A 21,098-nucleotide genomic window follows, 5' to 3' on the forward strand; every position below is an offset into this window, starting at 1 on the left:
ATAATACTGGGAACTAGAATTAATGTTGAGGCAATTATTCTGTTGAAAATGTAATATATGACAGAGCTGGAATCTGGTGTTATTGTTACTACAGAAACAGTTAATTCACAGGGATCTGTACTGTACAAGTTCTACATAATATAAGGATAAAAATACATGTATTTATTGAAGTAGTCTCCAGTGCAAGTGCTTTGTAATGGTCAATAAGCTTTCCCCTGCAGGAATGTCAAGAATTTTGTCATTAAGGTTTTGATTTCATTGTAAATATCCATCCATCCATCCATCCATCCATCCATCCATCCATTATCTGTAGCCGCTTATCCTGTTCTACAGGGTCGCAGGCAAGCTGCAGCCTATCCCAGCTGACTATGGGCGAGAGGCGGGGTACACCCTGGGCAAGTCGCCAGGTCATCGCAGGGCCGTCACATAGACAACCATTCACACTCACATTCACACCTACAGTCAATTTAGAGCCACCAATTAGCCTAATCTGCATGTCTTTGGACTGTGGGGGAAACCGGAGCACCCGGAGGAAACCCACGCGGACACGGGGAGAACATGCAAACTCCACACAGAAAGGCCCTCGTCAGCCGCTGGGCTCGAACCCAGGACTTTCTTGCTGTGAGGGGACAGTGCTAACCACTACACCACCGTGCCACCCCCATTGTAAATATAAAAACAGTTAAAAAGCAAAATGTGTCATTTTTAAAAATATATTTGAAATTATAATTTTTGGCAAATTGTGTGGTCTAAGAGGGGGGGAAAAATAAAATAAAATAAATAAACAAAAGACATTTTGGGATGAATGTACTGTTGTTGGAAAATAGTCAAACATTGGGGTGGTAGCAGCAACTCTGATTATGATTATGTAAACCCTGACATAGTGATGCAGGTCTTGAATCACCCTGAAGGGGTTTATTTTGCAATAATTACTGGCTTGCTGTATATTATCCCGCTTATTACACGGCTACTTACTAAATAAAGCAATAATTTGATACGCTCATACTTAACATTCTATTACAAAGAAATAACAGACCCCTAATGCCATAATTGACCAATCAGAATTGAGTATTCAACTGAGCCATGTAATATTTTTTTAAAATCACACAGTCTGAATTGTTTTAATTCCTTACATATCTAAGGTAGCCTGATATTTTGAGGATGATGAGATTTTGATAGGAAAAATAAACTAATAGCTTCTATATCAATGCGCAATATAACTGGACATTATGGCATTCACAGTTACGCTGTCATTTACACCCTACACAAGACAGTGGTCATTTAAAGCCTCGGTTACAACCGGCCGTACGTGCTCCTACGGCCGGTCTACGTGCAAAAAACGCAAGAAACGCACGGAGGGCGCGCGTGTGACGTGCTGATTTTCAAGCCGTAGACTGGCCGCAGACCGGACGCGGAGGTTCTTTGTTATGTCAAACAAACTCTATGGGCGCTTACGTTTTTTTCAGGTTGCAAGACAAACTTACGGCCAACGTGCGTCTTTCTCCACGAATAAAAAAAAAAACAAAACGCAGCGATTTGGGAAACGCCAAAAATCGCACGGCCAAAAAAATCGTACGTCCGGTTGTGACCTAGGCTTAACTGAGAAATTTCAGGAAATTTTGATTTCTATAAAGTAGAGACCATTTCTGTTGCAGTCAAACAGTGAAATTCATTCTGACAACCTTAAAAGAAATACAATAAACCTAATATATTTCATGATGCATGAAAGTAATATGTAGTCATACTGTAAAAAAAATCGTAATGTATTTTAAAGAAATAAAAAATTGAGAATGTTTTAGAATCATCATAGCATCCTCTACTATTACCTCGTACTCAAGCCATCCAGCTACAAAATATAAGTTACCTAGATATTTCCACCAATATTAGTTTGTGCTTCTTTTATGTCCTTCTATAATGACCTGCATAGGATCACAATAAAAAAAACAAACAAACAAAAAAACCACAGCACACTCCATGTCTATTAAGAGCGCTCTCCAATAATGGCTGCTGAAATATTGATCATAAAGCATAAGCCTAAGCAAACACAAAGTGCTTTCGTTTGCAAAAGCAAGCACAGCTCACTATAAATATTTGCTCTGCTAGACTCGGCTGTCAAAAGCCTACTTTGAACTTGCCCACTTGCCACTGCTTACCCAAAATAGCAGAGAACAAGAATACCAGTCCTGAGCAAGACAGCATGTGCAAGTCTCACTAAAGAAACATTTCAGTAAACTAAATAAGCAAACTCACCACAGCAGCAAAATAAATTGGCATCAGTGGATGGCAGGCCAAGAAGAAATCATACAACCGCACTACATGCCGGAAATCTGATAATACATGGCCAAACCAAGTGATGAGCCAGCTCAGGGCGAAGATGGTGCCCACCTCAGCTCTAGAGAAAAAAATAATTCATTTCCCTTTAAAGAACCATGAAATATGGAATACAAGATTAAATAACAGATAGCTTTTGGCAAGAACACCATTACCATCAAGATCATAACTTCTGCCATTTTTCAAAAGTACAACCCCAATTCCAAAAAAGTTGGGACAAAGTACAAATTGTAAATAAAAATGGAATGCAATGATGTGGAAGTTTCAAAATTCCATATTTTATTCAGAATAGAACATAGATGACATATCAAATCTTTAAACTGAGAAAATTTATCATTTAAAGAGAAAAATTAGGTGATTTTAAATTTCATGACAACAACACGTCAAAAAAGTCGGGACAAGGCCATGTTTACCACTGTAAGACATCCCCTTTTCTCTTTACAACAGTCTGTAAATGTCTGGGGACTGAGGAGACAAGTTGCTCAAGTTTAGGGATATGAATGTTAACCCATTCTTGTCTAATGTAGGATTCTAGTTGCTCAACTGTCTTAGGTCTTTTTTGTCATATCTTCCGTTTTATGACGTGCCAAATGTTTTCTATCATGGGTGAAAGATCTGGACTGCAGGCTGGCCAGTTCAGTACCTGGGCCCTTCTTCTATGCAGCCATGATGCTGTAATTGATGCAGTATGTGGTTTGGCATTGTCATGTTGGAAAATGCAAGGTCTTCCCTGAAAGAGACATTGTCTGGATGGGAGCATATGTTGCTCTAGAACCTGGATATACCTGTCAGCATTGATGGTGTCTTTCCAGATGTGTAAGCTGCCCATGCCACATGCACTAATGCAACCCCATACCATCAGAGATGCAGGCTTCTGAACTGAGTGCAGATATCAACTTGGGTCGTCCTTCTCCTCTTTAGTCCGAATGACACGGCGTCCCTGATTTCCAACTTCAAATTTTGATTCGTCTGACCACAGAACAGTTTTCCACTTGGCCACGGTCCATTTTAAATGAGCCTTGGCCCAGAGAAGACGTCTGCGCTTCAGGATCATGTTTAGATATGGCTTCTTCTTTGAACTATAGAGTTTTAGCTGACAAAGGCAGATGGCATGGTGAATTGTGTTCACAGATAATGTTCTCTGGAAATACACTACCGTTCAAAAGTTTGGGGTCACCCAGACAATTTTGTGTTTTCCATGAAAAGTCACACTTTTATTTACCACCATAAGTTGTAAAATGAGTAGAAAATACAGTCAAGACATTTTTCTGGCCATTTTGAGCATTTCATCGACCCCACAAATGTGATGCTCCAGAAACTCAATCTGCTCAAAGGAAGGTCAGTTTTATAGCTTCTCTAAAGAGCTAAACTGTTTTCAGCTGTGCTAACATGATTGTACAAGGGTTTTCTAATCATCCATTAGCCTTCTGAGGCAATGAGCAAACACATTGTACCATTAGAACACTGGAGTGATAGTTGCTGGAAATGGGCCTCTATACACCCATGTAGATATTGCACCAAAAACCAGACATTTGCAGCTAGAATAGTCATTTACCACATTAGCAATGTATAGAGTGTATTTCTGATTAGTTTAAAGTGATCTTCATTGAAAAGAACAGTGCTTTTCTTTCAAAAATAAGGAAATTTCAAAGTGACCCCAAACTTTTGGACGGTAGTGTATTCCTGAGCCTATTTTGTGATTTCCAATACAGAAGCATGCCTGTATGTGATGCAGTGCCGTCTAAGGGCCCGAAGATCAAGGGCACCCAGTATGGTTTTCCGGCCTTGACCCTTACGCACAGAGATTCTTCCAGATTCTCTGAATCTTTTGATGGTATTATGCACTGTAGATGATGATATGTTCAAACTATTTGCAGTTTTACACTGTCGAACTCCTTTCTGATATTGAGGTTTTTCACCTGACGTCACAGGGTCACGTGACGCCCCGGTGTCCGCCATTTTGAAGGTCAAGCTAGCTAATGTCAACATCATCATAGCTGGTATGTTACTGTAGCAATGTTTACGTTCAGTCATTTGGATGACTGTTAAAACCTTTCAGTCTCAAGTTTTTCCTTTACTGGATTTACTAGTTTACTGTAATTATGATCCGGCAGCTATTTATACCGGATCCAGTGTAAATAGCTGCCGGAGCGCGCGCCGGCTTGCTCTCCCTCAAATTAAGCAGCGCGCTCCGGCTTGCTCCCGGAGTGCTCCGGCCGAGGTTCCGGAGCGCGCTCCGGCTTGCTCCCCCTCAAATTAAGCAGCGCGCTCCGGCTTGCTCCCGGGAGCAAGCCGGAGCGCGCTGCTTAATTTGAGGGGGAGCAAGCCGGAGTGCGCTCCAGCAGCTATTTACACTGGATCCGGTGCAAATACCTGCCGGATCATAATTACAGTAAACTAGTAAATACAGTAAAGGAAAAACTTGAGACTGAAAGGTTTTAACAGTCATCCAAATGACTGAACGTAAACATTGCTACAGTAACATACCAGCTATGATGTTGTTGACATTAGGTAGTGCTAACAGCTAGTTGCTAGTACACTGCTACAACACAGACACCGACCCTAATAATACAGTTCTTGGTCATTTTGCCTGGTAACAGCAAATTTATAACGGGCCATGTCTCAACAGACTAAGAAGTTATTTCAATGACATTTAATAACATTTGTTTATCCTGAGGACCGAAAGTAAATGAAAATATGAACAAACCTTAGCTGTAATAAGATGGCGACCACCGGCTCCAGGGACGACCCACTGATGTAGGCATGTTACCCAGCCTGACACAAAATATTTGTAGGTATCCAAACTCTTATACGCTTTCAGATCAATAGCTGTGTATGGTGATGGGTTTTTAACGACATAGGTATACAGATCATGTGGGCCGAAGTCAGGTAAAGACGAGGGCTTCGTGTACTTCCGTACGTCAGTGAACAATCCTGGTGGAAGCAGGTAAACGTCATTCTCTAAGCCTGCTAACCTCAATTTTTGCAAATACCTCTCCCTCTGCTCGCCCTGTAAATGCCCTACATCGCTGGATAGTGAAGGTGTTTTCTGCATCTCGCTCCTTTTTCTTTTATGTTTTTCGTTTGTCGCCTTCCTCGCATTCAAACTGATTCGAGCCGTGACGTCCAAAATGGCAGCCTCACATGACTTGGTCACGTGGGTGAAAAACCTCAATTGCTCCACTATTTGTCGGCGCAGAATTAGGGGGATTGGTGATCCTCTTCCCATCTTTACTTCTGAGAGCCGCTGCCACTCCAAGATGCTCTTTTTATACCCAGTCATGTTAATGACCTATTGCCAATTGACCTAATGAGTTGCAATTTGGTCCTCCAGCTGTTCCTTTTTTGTACCTTTAACTTTTCCAGCCTCTTATTGCCCCTGTCCCAACTTTTTTGAGATGTGTTGCTGTCATGAAATTTCAAATGAGCCAACATTTGGCATGAAATTTCAAAATGTCTCACTTTCGACATTTGGTATGTTGTCTATGTTCTATTGTGAATACAATATCAGTTTTTGAGATTTGTAAATTATTGCATTCCGTTTTTATTTACAATTTGTACTTTGTCCCAACTTTTTTGGAATCGGGGTTGTACAATAATAGAAATTTTAAGGTTAATTCCATATACATATACCACATTGAAGGTCGGACAAAAATGTCATAACTGGAAACTCATCTTAACATTCCTTAAAGGGATCCACCAGAAGATTTATTCTTACACTTAAAGTAAAAAGTAGTAGCAGATCTCAAAAAATCAAACTTTCATTTTCGGAGACCAAATAGTCTCATCTCATTATCTCTAGCCGCTTTATCCTGTTCTACAGGGTCGCAGGCAGGCTGGAGCCTATCCTAGCTGACTACGGGCGAAAGGCTGAGTACACCCTGGACAAGTCGCCAGGTCATCACAGGGCTGACACATAGACACAGACAACCATTCACACTCACATTCACACCTACGGTCAATTTAGAGTCGCCAGTTAACCTAACCTGCATGTCTTTGGACTGTGGGGAAAACCGGAGCACCCGGAGGAAACCCACGCGGACATGGGGAGAACATGCAAACTCCGCATAGAAAGGCCCTCGCCGGCCACGGGGCTCGAACCCGGACCTTCTTGCTGTGAGGCGACAGCACTAACCACTACACCACCGTGCCACCCAGAGACCAAATAGTGTTCGAGAAAAATTTATTTTCTTTAAAATGCCAGATGGGCCTGACGTATGCGATGACATCAGGTAGCAGTTGCTTGGAGCAACTCAGCTGTTTATATTCTCTATTTGCATCATAGTTTTGCTAGTTTTACAAAGTATTTTACTGAATTTATCAGTTTTTAAATAAGTATGCCTCATCATGTAGCATATAAATACCACAATGATGCTAGCACAAGCTGGAACTAGACTGCATTTCTGCAGAGAAAATGCAAAGTGTGCTTGTTCAGCTGGAACAGAGGGTCACTGACAGAAACTGGATCAGACATGAGAAGAAGCCTTTATTTGTCACATGTCCACTTAAGCACAGTGAAATTCCTCCTCTGCATTTAACCCATCTGAAGCAGTTAACACATGCACGTGCACACAAGTGAGCACTGAGCACACACACATACCCAGAGCAGTGGAGCAGTTGGGAATTAGATGCCTTGCTGCCCCAGCTCATGAGGGGTGCCATGGTTGCCTCATGTTAACCTAACCGCATGTCTTTGAACTGTGGGGGAAACCGGCATACACGGAGGAAACCCACACAGACACGGGGAGATACAGAATACAGACAGAAGATACAGTCTGTATTCAGGGGAGAAACAGTATGTACAGACATACAGACTCCACACAGAAAGGCCCCTGTTGGCCGCTGGGCTTGAACCCAGAACCTTCTTGCTGTGAGGCAACAGTGCTAACCACTACACCACCGTGCCACCCCAAGAGACACGAGACCTCATGCTGCAAAATCTTTTTTTTTTTACATGATCTAAGAAAGCGTGTGGTAAAGTGTGTATCGTATAGCCAAGCACAAAGCAGCGTGACACACACTATTGTTCTTCTTAACTTTATTATTATTTATAATAATAGTGTGCTTGCTGCTTCATGCTTAGCAAGCACACTAATAACTCTCCTTACTGTTTTCCCCACATAGCCATGAGTCCACCAAGTCAATTGTCTGAAAGCTGCATAGCGCAGAGACCTGTAAAATGAAATGTCTTTGTCTTTAAATAAATAAATAAAGATATCGACACCATTCCAGCTCTGACACGTCCAGCCTGAACCAATGTAGTGCGCTTGTATACAGCTTTTGGATAGTCACACCTGTTCTCTCCCTCTTTTTCCCCCCCATTGAAAAAAAATCTAGGTTTAAAATGGCTCAACTCGCAGCGTGACATGACACTTCGTGCTCCAAGATCTTTTTTTACATGATCTCCATGGCGCTGGGTAGATTGGTTTAAAGCAGAGCACGAACCATGCAGCATGATGACACCAAGTTTTTCTCCCGAAACTCCATTCATTTGAATGGGGGAAAATGCCACACACTCTGTTAAGCTACCCAGCACCATGGAGATCATGTAAAAAAAAAAAAGAATTTAGAGCGCGAAGTGTCATGTCAGACTGCAAGTTGAGCCATTTTAAACTGAGATTTTAGAGTGTGCAGGCGCGCACACACACACACACAAACACTTTCTTAGATAGTCTCATCTCATTATCTCTAGCCACTTTATCCTGTTCTACAGGGTCGCAGGCAAGCTGGAGCCTATCCCAGCTGACTACGGGCGAAAGGTGGGGTACACCCTGGACAAGTCGCCAGGTAATCACAGGGCTGACACAGACACAGACAACCATTCACACACACACCTACGGTCAATTTAGAGTTGCCAGTTAACCTAACGTGCATGTCTTTGGACTGTGGGGGAAACCAGAGCACCCGGAGGAAACCCACACGAACACGGGAAGAACATGCAAACTCTGCATAGAAAGGCCCTCGCCGGCCACGGGGCTCGAACCCGGACCTTCTTGCTGTGAGACGACAGCGCTAACCACTACACCACCGTGCCGCCCCTACTTTCTTAGGGGTCATCCATAATTTTCATCATTATCATGAGTCTACAAAGAGTAGACTTTTGAGCAACCCCCCTCCCTCCCCCCAAAAGTGTACATTAGCGGACAAAAAAAAATGATGGATCTACGTGGAATAGGAATTCAAAATAAAACCATGTCTTGTATTACTTTTTATTAAAATCGGATGACAGGACAATACAAAGATTCACAAGAGAAGAAAAGAAGACAAGACGGGTCCAGAAGTTTTCATAGAAAGCAGGCGATTCATTTTACAGTCCCCCCAGGATTCCGCGGGCCTTTTTTGTGATTGTTGCGGGCTAAAATGTCTGATGTTGCGGGGGGTTTTCCAAAAAATTTCGATGAAAGTTGCGGTATTTTTTAGGTTTTTGTTGCGATTACATTGCGGGAGGAAGTGAAAGGTGCGAGGAATTGTTGCGATTTTCTCTTTTTGTGATTAAAATTGAGTGATATGTTAAATATTAAGTTATTACTGAAAAACTATTGATTAAAAAAACAAAGACACTGAGAAATGGTCCTATAAACAACTTTACCAATATAAAAGATTACCAGGACTACAAAAATGCAGAAAAATAGGCTTTACTTATCCAAATGCACCTGTTGGTTCAAAAGTTAAAGTGCATAGAACCTCACAGCACAACATGAAGTTACCTTAAAATATAATATAAATGCCTCAGCTTTCATGTAAGAAAAAACTATTAATACTAGTACTCTAGCAGTCTAGCACTCTAGCAGGAGAGACTAGCAGTCTCTCCTGAAGACTAAATTAAACAATAATTATAAACTAATAAAATAAATGGGTCAGGCTTCATAGAAGAAAAAAAAAACAATTTGAACAGAATCTCACAGTATGATGCTGAAGCTGCCTAAACAATGGAAAATAAAATACTATTTTGGTAAAAATGTTGGCATCCATTAATTTCTTGTATTAGGTAAAAAATAATGTAAAGTGGCGGCACGGTGGTGTAGTGGTTAGCGCTGTCGCCTCACAGCAAGAAGGTCCTGGGTTCGAGCCCCGGGGCCGGCGAGGGCCTTTCTGTGCGGAGTTTGCATGTTCTCCCCGTGTCCGCGTGGGTTTCCTCCGGGTGCTCCGGTTTCCCCCACAGTCCAAAGACATGCAGGTTAGGTTAACTGGTGACTCTAAATTGACCGTAGGTGTGAATGTGAGTGTGAATGGTTGTCTGTGTCTATGTGTCAGCCCTGTGATGACCTGGCGACTTGTCCAGGGTGTACCCCGCCTTTCGCCCGTAGTCAGCTGGGATAGGCTCCAGCTTGCCTGCGACCCTGTAGAAGGATAAAGCGGCTAGAGATAATGTGATGTGATGTGATGTGTGATAATGTAAAGTGCACACAGTCCTTCACTGTAAACATAACACACTTTCAGTAACAGAATTTAAGCCTACATAAACACTGACTCGCACATGCTGCTTCTCTTGAACATATACACGGAAGTAAGCAGCGTTGCCAGATACTGCTGACGTTTTCCAGCCCAAAATATGTTCAAAACCCGCCAAAATGCACTTGAAACCCCCCAACTGGGCGGGAAACCGCCCAATCTGGCAACACTGGAAGTAAGGCGGAAGGTAGTTTGTCGACGTCACCTCAAGACGACGCCAATGATTGGTCAAATTTGCGGGAAAGTTTCGGTGATTGGATATAATTGCAACACTGCCCTGAGTTTGCGGGGATTGGTTGAATTTGCAAATCGCAACATCCTGGAGGGTCCGTTTATGAAAATTAAGGACTGTCTTTTTAAGGGGAGCTGTTGCCTTTTGGTTTTGAAACGGTCGTTTTTTTATTCTTTCCAAGCAGCCTGTCCTGCCCTAACTGCCTCCTGCTGCTTCTCAGATGAATACAGGAAACAATAAATGTTTAAAAACTGCTTGTACTCGTTTGAAGGAGTCTTGTGAATAGCGGTGTGGTACGTTCCCTATGTGTGGGTGGAGCACAGAGGACGGCAGGACAGAGATCAGGTTTACAACTAGGCTTTATTGCCACACTTTTCAGTCTAACAATATCCAGTGACTAACACAGACACACAACCACAACCGGCGTCTGGTTTAGGGATCAGCCCCTTCCGCTCTCGCTCTCCCTCCTGATATAGGGCGCGGTCACTGGGAAGACACACAAACACAGGTTAATTGCTCTCAGGTGTAGTGATTCTGCCCTCCTGTCACAGACCGGCGCTCGACCACGCCCCCGCTGCCACATACCCCCACCGCCCGACTCAGGCCGGGCGGCCATCCGGCCTGCAGCCGACTCCCCTCCCCCCCCCTTGACGGGAGAGGAAGTCCGTCACAACCATCTGCGCCCCTGGCCTGTGGACCACCTTGAAATTAAAGGGTTGGAGCGCCAGATACCAACGGGTGATCCGCGCGTTGGCATCTTTCATGCAGTGGAGCCACTGGAGGGGCGCGTGGTCCGAACAGAGGGTGAAAGGGCGCCCCAGCAGGTAGTACCGGAGGGCGAGAACCGCCCACTTGATGGCCAAACACTCTTTCTCTATGGTGCTATATCGCCCCTCACGCACCGACAGCTTCCTGCTGATATACAGGACAGGGCGGTCCTCCCCCTCCACCTTCTGGGACAAAACCGCCCCCAGCCCTCTGTCCGACGCATCAGTCTGCAACATAAAGGGGAGAGAAAAATCAGGGGAGTGTAGAAGTGGCCCCCCACACAGTGCAGCCTTTACCTCTGAGAAAGCCCACTGGCATTGCTCCGTCCACTGGACCGGGTCTGGTGCCCCCTTTTTAGTGAGATCAGTCAGCGGGCTGGTGACGTCCGAATAATTAGGTATAAACCTACGATAATAGCCAGCCAGCCCCAGGAACTGTCTAACCCCCTTTTTGGTCTTGGGCCTCGGGCAGGCCGCAATTGCTGCCGTCTTATTAATTCGGGGACGCACCTGCCCGTTGCCCAAGTGGAAGCCCAGATACCGTACTTCCACCCGCCCAATCGCACACTTCTTTGGGTTGGCTGTGAGCCCCGCTCGCCTCAGCGACCTAAGGACGGCCCTCAGATGTTCGAGGTGCCGCTGCCAGTCGTTACTATAGATGATGATGTCATCTAAATACGCGGCTGCATAAGTGGCATGAGGGCGGAGGACTCTGTCCATCAGCCACTGAAATGTAGTGGGCGCCCCAAACAGCCTAAACGGAAGGGTGACGAATTGGTGTAAACCAAAGGGTGTGGAAAAGGCTGTTTTTTCTCGGGATAGTGGAGTCAAGGGGATCTGCCAATATCCCTTCGTCAAATCCAGCGTTGAATAAAAGCAAGCAGTGCCGAGTCGATCGAGCAACTCATCAATACGAGACATTGGGTACGCGTCGAATTTAGACACCGCGTTGACTTTTCTATAGTCCACACAGAACTGGACCGACCCGTCGGCCTTGGGTACCAAGACCACCGGGCTGCTCCAGTCACTGTGGGACTCCTCGACGATGCCCATTTCGAGCATGGTCTGAAGTTCTTCCCGAACCACCTTTTTTTTTGTGTTCGGGTAGCCTGTAAGGGCGGCTACGCACTACCACCCCCGGGGGCATCTCTATGTGGTGCTCTATGAGGTTAGTGCGACCGGGCAGGGGCGAGAACACATCCGAAAACTCGGTCTGCAACTGGGCGACCTCCGTGAGTTGGGTCGGGGAGAGGTGGTCTCCACAGGGAGAGGTACGTGATGCCAATGTCCCTTTTTGAACCTCCGGCCCCAGCTCCGCCTTCTCCGGAACCACCGACACCAACGCCACAGGGACCTCCTCGTTCCGGAGTTTAAGCAGATTGAGGTGGTAAATCTGTAGCGCCCCACCCCTGTCCGTTCGCCTCACCTCATAGTCAATGTCCCCGACTCGCCGTGTGACCTCAAAGGGTCCTTGCCACTTGGCGATCAATTTGGAGCTCGACGTGGGCAACAGTACGAGTACCTTATCTCCCGGAGTGAACTCTCTAAGGCGCGTACCCTCGTTGTACAGGCGGGCTTGCCGTTCCTGGGCCTGCCGCAAATTCTCCTGAGTTAGGTGGGTGAGCGTGTGGAGTTTTGCGCGCAGGTCCATAACGTACTGAATTTCATTCTTACTTTGTGAAGGTCCCTCCTCCCAATTTTCCCGCAGCACGTCCAGGATGCCGCGCGACTTACGCCCATATAATAATTCGAACGGGGAGAACCCCGTGGAGGCTTGGGGGACCTCTCGCACTGAGAACAGCAAGGGTTCGAGCCACTTATCCCAATTACGTGCGTCCTCACTTACGAATTTCTTAATAATATTTTTGAGGGTGCGGTTGAACCGTTCCACTAAACCGTCCATTTGTGGGTGATACACACTGGTGCGGATCGGCTTAATCCCCAATAATCCATACAGTTTGCGTAGTGTTCGTGACATAAATGTAGTGCCTTGATCAGTCAGAATCTCTTTCGGGATTCCAACTCGGGAGATGACGCGGAAGAGTGCCTCTGCAATACTGCATGCTGAGATATTGCGCAGAGGCACTGCTTCCGGGTATCGCGTTGCATAGTCCACCAGAACTAATATAAAGCGGTACCCTCGTGCTGACCGATCTAATGGCCCGACGAGATCCATCCCAATTCTCTCAAACAGGGTCTCGATTAATGGTAGAGGGCGCAAAGGCGCTTTTGGAATGGCCGCTGGATTTACTAACTGGCATTCGCGGCATGCCGTACACCACCTACAGACATCGCCGCGAATCCCCGGCCAATAGATTCGGGCCATTATTCGGGCTAGTGTTTTATCCTGCCCTAAGTGTCCAGCCATGGGATTAAAGTGAGCCGCCTGGAATACCAATTCCCGGCGGCTCTTCGGAATTAAAAGCTGCGCGACTCGCTCTTTAGTTTGAGTGTCCTGCGTCACTCGGTATAATCTATCCTTCATAATCACGAAGTAGGGGAAGGACGGGGTGGCGTTCGGCTGGAGCGTTTGACCATCGATTACTCTCACTTGGTCAAACGGATGCCGCAGAGTCTCGTCTCGCGACTGCTCTAATGGGAAATCCACGAGGGATTCCCCAATAGAGAGAGGAGGAGCCGGCGGCTCCTCACTCTGACGCGGAGATGACGTAGACGGCTCTGTGACAGCTGCTCCCACCAAAGCGACACCGGGACCTCCCCCTGTCAAATGGCAGGACCCACTCTCTACTAGGCGCGTCATTAAACCCCAAAATCCTGGCCAATCAGTCCCCAAAATTAAAGAGTGGGTAAGGCGAGGATTAACCGCCGCCTTCACTATAAATTTTTCCCCTCTGAAAATAATGTGGACCGACACCAAAGGGTAGCGGTGAACATCCCCGTGCACACAGAACACCTTCACCCCTTGTGCTCCCCCCAATGCCTCGTTTTGAACCAGGCTTTGGCGAATTGAGGTCTGATTACAACCAGAATCCACCAACACCTGATATGTAGCCCCTTGGATACTCACCGGTATGCGATACGCTCCGGCCCGATTGAGGGCGGCCTCTGGCGCGTCGGGGATCCGAACCACCGCGCCCACTTCCATTGCCGTGCACTACTGTTGAAGGTGCCCCGGCTCCCCGCAGCGCCAGCAAACCGGCCCAGGCTTTCCCTCTGCACCGGTGATCTGGGGCTCACTCACCTGAGGTGGGGGAGAGACAGACACAGAAGGGAGAAATGGGAGGGCACCGCGGGTGCGGCGGGCCGGCTGGGGTGGTGCCGGCCCCCGCCTCCGCGGTGGGGGAATGGGGCGAGGACGGGACACAGAAGGAGGGGGAGAGAGAGAGAGAGAGAGAGAGAGAGAAGAGAAGATGCCATCTGCTGTCCTGCCGCCGGGACAGCCGCCAGATGATCCTCCACCAGCTCGACTGCCTGATCCAGGGACGCCGGGCAGTGGCACTGGACCCACTCCGCGGTTCCTGCTGGTAAGCGGGCGATGAACTGTTCCAGTACCACCTGGTCGACGATTCCCTCGGCGTCGCGATCGTTGGCCCTCAACCACCACCAGCAGGCGTCCCGGAGCTGCTGGCCGAACGCGAACGGCCGGCCGACTTCCTCCAAGCGCAGCGCGCGGAAGTGCTGGCGCTGTTGTTCCGGTGTGCGCCCCACGCGCTGGAGGACGGCCCGGCGGAGGTCCGCGTAGGCCAGCCAGCGGTCGGCGGGGAGCTGTAGCGCGGCCAGCTGTGCCCAGCTGTGCCTCTCCCGTTAGCAGGGGGAGGAGGCGCGCCGCGCGCTGCTCCATCGGCCACCCCGAGGCTTCGGCGACCTGTTCAAACAACGTGAGTAACGCCTCGGGGTCATCCTGCGGGCCCATCTTGGTGACAGTGAGGGGAGACGGGCCCGCGGCCGGAGCGCTGGTGGACCCCGCCGATGCGAGGAGATGCCGGAACGCCTCGCGATCTTCCTGCTGGGCCAGCACCAGGGCTTCGAAGCGCCGCTCTTGTTCCTTTTGGAGTGTGATGAGCGCCTGGTGCTGGCTTTGCTGAGCCGTGGCGAGGGCGTGGACCAGGTCGGCGAATGGGGAGGATTCCATGGGGCTGCTGGGTTGGTGCTCCACTTTCCCAGGTTTCGGCACCACTGTGGTACGTTCCCCATGTGTGGGTGGAGCACAGAGGATGGCAGGACAGAGATCAGGTTTACAACTAGGCTTTATTGCCACACTTTTCAGTCTAACAATATCCAGTGACTAACACAGACACACAACCACAACCGGCGTCTGGTTTAGGGATCAGCCCCTTCCGCTCTCGCTCTCCCTCCTGATATAGGGCGCGGTCACTGGGAAGACACACAAACACAGGCTAATTGCTCTCAGGTGTAGTGATTCTGCCACTTACCTTCCCTGACTCCACCCTCCTGTCACAGACCGGCGCTCGACCACGCCCCCGCTGCCACAAGCGGCATTTCTGCTCTTCACAAATTTATAAATGCGGTCAAAATCTGGGTCAGCCATTGTTGTTGTATTGAAGAAAGAAAGCGTGTAGAGCTAGCTGGCAACACCGATGTGGCGCGAAATTTTTAACATGGCGGCCGCCGATTCGCACATTGACGGATCATCATTTTTTCATTTTTAAAAAGTGTATGCCTGGTCATTAACCCCCTCCCCCCTGCGTACGGTTTGTACGCTCGTGATAATGATGAAAATTATGGATGACCCCTTAGATAGTGTTAAAGAAAAAAAAAAAAGATTTTGCAGTGCGAGGTCTCATGTTTCTTGGGGCGGCATGATGGTGTAGCGGTTAGCACTGTCGCCTCACAGCAAGAAGGTTTTGGGCTCGAGCCCAGCGGCCGGTGAGGGCCTTTCTGTGCGGAGTTTGCATGTTCTCCCAGTGTCTGCGTGGGTTTCCCCTACAGTCCAAAAACATGCGGTTAGGTTAACATGAGGTCACCATGGCCTGAGGTGCCCTTGAGCAAGGCACCTAACCCCCAACTGCTCCCCGAGCGCTGTAGCATAGCTGCCCACTGCTCTGGGTATGTGTGTGTGCTCATTGCTCACTTGTATGTGCACGCGCATGTGTTCACTGCTTCAGATGGATTAAATACAGAGGAGGAATTTCACTGTGCTCAAGTGGACATGTGACAAATAAAGACTTCTCATGTTCAACCCAGTTTCTGTCGGTGACCCTCTGTTCCAGTTGAACAAGCACACTTTGTGTATTCTCTGCAGAAATGCAATCTAGTTCCAGTTTATGCTTTCCTTTTAGCATCACTGTGGTATTTATATGTTACACAATGAGGCATACTTATTTACAAACTGAAATACTTGTAAAACTAGCAAAACTACAATGTAAACGGAGAATATAAAACAGCTGAGTTGCTCCAAGCGACCACTACATGATCTCATCACATACATCAAGTCCATCTGGCATTTTAAAGAAAATTCATTTTCCCTGACCACTATTTGGTCTCCGAAAAAGAAAGTCTGATTTTTGAAATCTGTGACTACTTTTACTTCAAATAAGTTTGAGAATACATCTGCTGGAGGATCCCTTTAAAAGATCTAATGCACATTCATCACTCATGAAGATGATTCAGGCAACTCACAAATATCAAAACAATGAAACTTCATATACAACCACCTAATTATCCAGTAGATTCACTCACTGTTGCATGAAGTCGTACACCTCTGGGTTGACTCGCTCTATAATCGGCATAAGGTAGTTGAGGATGTGTTTTGTGTTGTCCATGGTGGGGTCCATAAAGTCCCTTTAATGGGGAGGGGATATGGTCAGTTCTCAAATACGAATGATAAACATCTTACTTAAAAGAAGAGCATGTGGCACAAGTGAAGGCAAAATTCATGTCGACACAAGTTCTTGTATACAGTTTGAGTTGAGGGAAAAAGTTCCATACACCTCAGTTTTCTCACTGGTTTATCAACCAAATTAACAAATAAATGCATAAAATCAGTCAGTCAATCAATCTATCTATGCCTTAAGAAATGACCATTTTTTCTAATCTTCAATTGTCCTGTTAGGGTCAGCCTGTGCCCACAGTCGCCTCAATTTTCTGATTTTGGCTGACAGGAGCAGAACCCAATGTCATCTTTCATTGTTGTAGCCTGTCCACTTCAGGATCCATCACAATCTAATTTCTGAGACGCTTTTCTGCTCACCACAGATGTAGAGAGTTACTATAGCCTTCCTTTCAGTTCCAAAGAGTCTGACCATTCTTCATCCTTCTTTTACCTCTCTCAGCAATAAGACATTTCTGTCCACAGAACTGCCAGCAGCGAGTGTAGGCAGATGCACGTATGAATACTTCAGTGGTAAATGAGGTTAGTGGTAAAAATGTTTCAAACAATTCTACAAGTGTAAAGGATTTTTCATTACTAAAGCTGAATAACTGACTAAAGTCAGAAGTATCCTGCACACATACTTGCATCTGAAATGTATTTGTATGAAATCGCTGTTCTACCTGAGATGGTGTGTGGAGAGTTTCTCCACCAGCGCAGTAGCGAGGCGTTCTCCCAGAACGAGCAGAAAGGTGACCACGATGTCGTGATAGCCCTGATAATAATGTAGCTGGGGGTTTTTCTGCAGCACATGCAGGATGATATCGATCAGCTCCTCCTGCAGTCCCATCCTCTGCTCATCAGGCATACCTGCACACAGGTATGAAAGAAACATTCACTGAAGAGAAATTGAGAAGAGCTGACCACTGCAGTCAAAGACACATTCCGGCCAAAACTGAAATGTATACAATTTTCACCTTACTTCAAATGCAGTTGAGTCAAGTTTGGTGTCTGAAGTTTCTGTTCTTAGTTTTTTAACGGGGCTAAAAGACTAACAATGTAAGATTATAGCCACCAGTCCACTGGACTGCATGGATACCATCATCACACACTTGCCTCAATCTGTGTCAAGCTCTTCAGCACGTGATTTCTGACACTGTATGACTCACTGTTATGTAGAATAATATAGGAAAAGGCATACTACAGCAACAGCAGCATGTTTATGTCACTGACCTGGAGGAAAGCGTCTCAAGGATCTCTGTACATCCAAGAGCACCTGGTTGTAGTCCTTATTATTCTCTCGATCCACTTCATCTGGAGAGAAACCATTTTTGTGACACATCAACTACTGACACCAAGTACTGAACAATTTCAACTCTCACCTTACTAAACTTACAACTTACCAAGTTTTTCAGGAATGAGCTCTACAGGGACGTTCAGTAGCCAAGGCCAGACTTTACAGCGGATCTCATCGGTTATAAGCCCTCCTTCACTGATGGCCATCCTCCTCAGCGTGGCCACATCGACAGGTGTTGCATTCAGAGCCTGTGTGATCTCGGCCATCTTCCTTTTCCTCTTTGAGTCAGCATCTGCACACACAGAGTCTGTCAAAAGTGCAAAGAATATTACCCAACATTATTACAAAAATGTTTCATTGCTACAGAAAGCCAAACAGATGTTGTGGAATGAAATGTTATTCTTAACCTCTTCCCTCAATCTTGTTATTTTCCTGAAAGCACTGACTCAAGGCAGACACAAACAGAGCCTGTCAGTGGAGAAATAACAAATCCTCCTTTATTTGGTTTATAAATGATTTCAAAACTTTTTTTCTCATCACTGAAAAAAATATGTACTCAAGTAAAATAGCAAGAAAGATTTGTGGAATTATATCTCATTTGATTCTATCCACATTTCACTGGATGAGCAATCGTGCACTCTGATTGGCTACGCTACTACTAGGATATCAGCATATACCTAGGCTACGCTACTACTAGGATATCAGTGAGGAGAGAAAAACAAAATTGCAGAGCGTGTTGTTGAACCAACCGAGGATGAAATAAAAACTGTACTCAAAAACATCCCCCCCCCCAAATTAATCAAGTGGATAAAAGAAACAAACAGCTAAAAGAATATAAAAGAATGATTTTGTTGGATGTTTTGTATAAAGCTTTTATCTATCGAATTTGCAAACAATAAAAATGCTCCATTTCTCAAAATCCAGTGAACGTGGATATAACAGTTATTCCACTCAATCTTGTCGTACATGGCTTATTGAGGTATTTCACCTGACGTCACAGGGTCACGTGACGCCCCGGTGTCCGCCATTTTGAACGTCAAGCTACATACTAACGCTGCAGACAGAGAGGGAGAACCAGCTTGAAAAAAAACGTGTTACAGACACCTAGAATAGATTAATTTGTCAGTAAGCACTCTATAAATAACCATGGTGTTTGCTTGTTGTGCTGTGGGCTGCCACAACAGACAGGGACAGCGTACAGGACGCTCCTTTTACCAGTTTCTAGCGATGGGAATTTCGGCTCTTTTTCGGGAGCCGGCTCTTTTGGCTCTTCTTACTATAAGGAGCCGGCTCTTTCGGCTCCCAAACAGCTCCTGAGATTTTATTTTTTATTTAATTGCTGCAATTAATTAGTTAATTAATTACATTATTATTTATATTTTATCAATAGGATGTTTTCCATTTTATTTTTTAGTTTTTGTAGCCATTGTAAAGCTTTGTAAAGTATAGCAGTGTAACAATGTTCTAGCTATAGAAATAAAACTTACTTACCAATTAATAAATTATTTTCTCACAAACATAATGCAAAACTGTTATATTACCAATATAAAATACACAGCTGATTTTCCCCTCCTCAGGTGCCTCACAGACTCCTCTCCCCTGCGCTCCACAGCTTTAAGCATTACACCAATTTTCGTATTTTCGCAGCTGTGAATGACAACCCCCCCAACCAAAAAAAGTAGGCGTACACCATGCTACTTTTTTCCTTTGAATGGTAATAGACAACACAAAGATGCAATCAGACAGCAACTTTTTTTGTGAAAGTCTCTCTCTCTCTGAGGCACCTAAGGACAAAAAACTAATTTGGCTCCCCAACTCGGCTCCCACCGAAGAGCCGGCTCCCGTCGTTCACTTCAAAGAGCCGGCTCTTTGAACCGGATCGTTCGCGACCGACACATCACTACCGGTTTACTACTGACCCAGACAAGAGGGATTACAGCTGTGAAAAGACAGGATTGGGAGCCAACAGAGTACTCCAGACTTTGCAGTGATCATTTCATTTCAGGTTAGTTTATCAGTTAACGCAATTTTGATAAAATATATAGTAAAAAGTAAATGGGTCAGTGTTTGTTAACCCATCTGAGCAGTGAAACAAGGCAGTGTTAATTTGTCTAGGGTTGCATGTAGCAGACATCAGACATAAAACGCAATAACAAAGGCTAGAAAGAAACGGGACACAGAAATAAATAAACAGGGCTCCATACCAAGGCTGGGTACAGTGTTTGTGATAAAAGACAGATCCAATTTAACACGAATCACAGCTTACTTTCTTGTTAAAATGTGCAAAGGTCTCCACCATCTCATACCGCCTTGCACTGAAGGACTTAAGCGTGCCGTCCAAAATGGCTGCGTCACGTGACTTGGTCACGTGGGTGAAATACCTCAATAGCCGATGAGGCGCGCTATCAGCTCATGTATGACTCGATTTTGTGGAATAAATGTTAAATAGATTATGCCATCCACAATTATCTGGCACCCCTTGTAAAGATTAGTAAAAAGGGTTAGAAAAAAATTCACCTTTTGGTGAAGTTGCTTCATCTCATGCTGAAAATGCTGAAAAAATTAGAAAACTCTTACCTTTAATTGAAATAAATTTATTCAGTGAAAAACAAATCCCTCATCAAGAAATGATTTACAACAAAAACCCATGTGCCACTATTATTGGCACTCCTGGAAATTAAAGTGAACACAATGTAACTGAAGCATGTTTCCCATTTCAATTGTACATTTTTGATTTGATTGGAGTGTGTAGGAACTTTCAAGCTGTAATCCATGACTTCCTGATTAACTGGGGAACAAATATGAGGTGACACAAAGGCCAAATTCCCTTAGTCATCCATCAATATGGGAAAGATAAGAGAGCACACAAACCAAATGAAGAAGTGTGTTGACCTTTATAAGTCAGGGAATGGTTATAAAATAATAGCTACTTGCCTGAAAATGTTCATTTCTACTGTTAAGGCAATAATAATAATAATAATAATAATAATAATAATAATAATAATAATAAATTGGACACCAACTAGAACTGATACAGTCTTGCCTGGAAGAGGACCCAAATTTATTTTACCTCCACGTACAGTAAGGAGGATGGTAAGAAAAAAAAAAAATCACCAAGCATCACTATTGGTGAATTACAAGAAAAAGTACATTCTTGGGGTTTCAAAGTCTCTAAAACCGCCATCAGATGCCATATCAATGCCAACAGGTTATTTGAAAGGTATGTCA

General features: G+C 45.4%; 1 protein-coding gene across 3 annotated transcripts in view; it reads right to left on the minus strand.

The window, feature by feature from the left end:
• tbc1d20 (TBC1 domain family, member 20) overlaps positions 1–21,098 on the minus strand; it is a 38,465-nt gene that overhangs the window by 12,977 nt on the left and 4,390 nt on the right. For 2 of the 3 annotated variants that reach the window (XM_060910006.1, XM_060910008.1), the window contains exons 2-6: positions 17,977–18,177; positions 17,807–17,887; positions 17,257–17,443; positions 16,444–16,545; positions 2,251–2,392 (exon numbers count right to left, since the gene is read on the minus strand). In XM_060910006.1, the coding sequence (XP_060765989.1) occupies positions 2,251–2,392; positions 16,444–16,545; positions 17,257–17,443; positions 17,807–17,887; positions 17,977–18,177 (713 nt within the window). The remainder of the gene's footprint in view (positions 1–2,250; positions 2,393–16,443; positions 16,546–17,256; positions 17,444–17,806; positions 17,888–17,976; positions 18,178–21,098) is intronic. The other variant, XM_060910007.1, reaches the window with a different exon arrangement.

This window comes from Neoarius graeffei, chromosome 26 (assembly GCF_027579695.1).
Source record: "Neoarius graeffei isolate fNeoGra1 chromosome 26, fNeoGra1.pri, whole genome shotgun sequence".
Classification (NCBI taxonomy): Eukaryota; Metazoa; Chordata; class Actinopteri; order Siluriformes; family Ariidae; genus Neoarius; species Neoarius graeffei.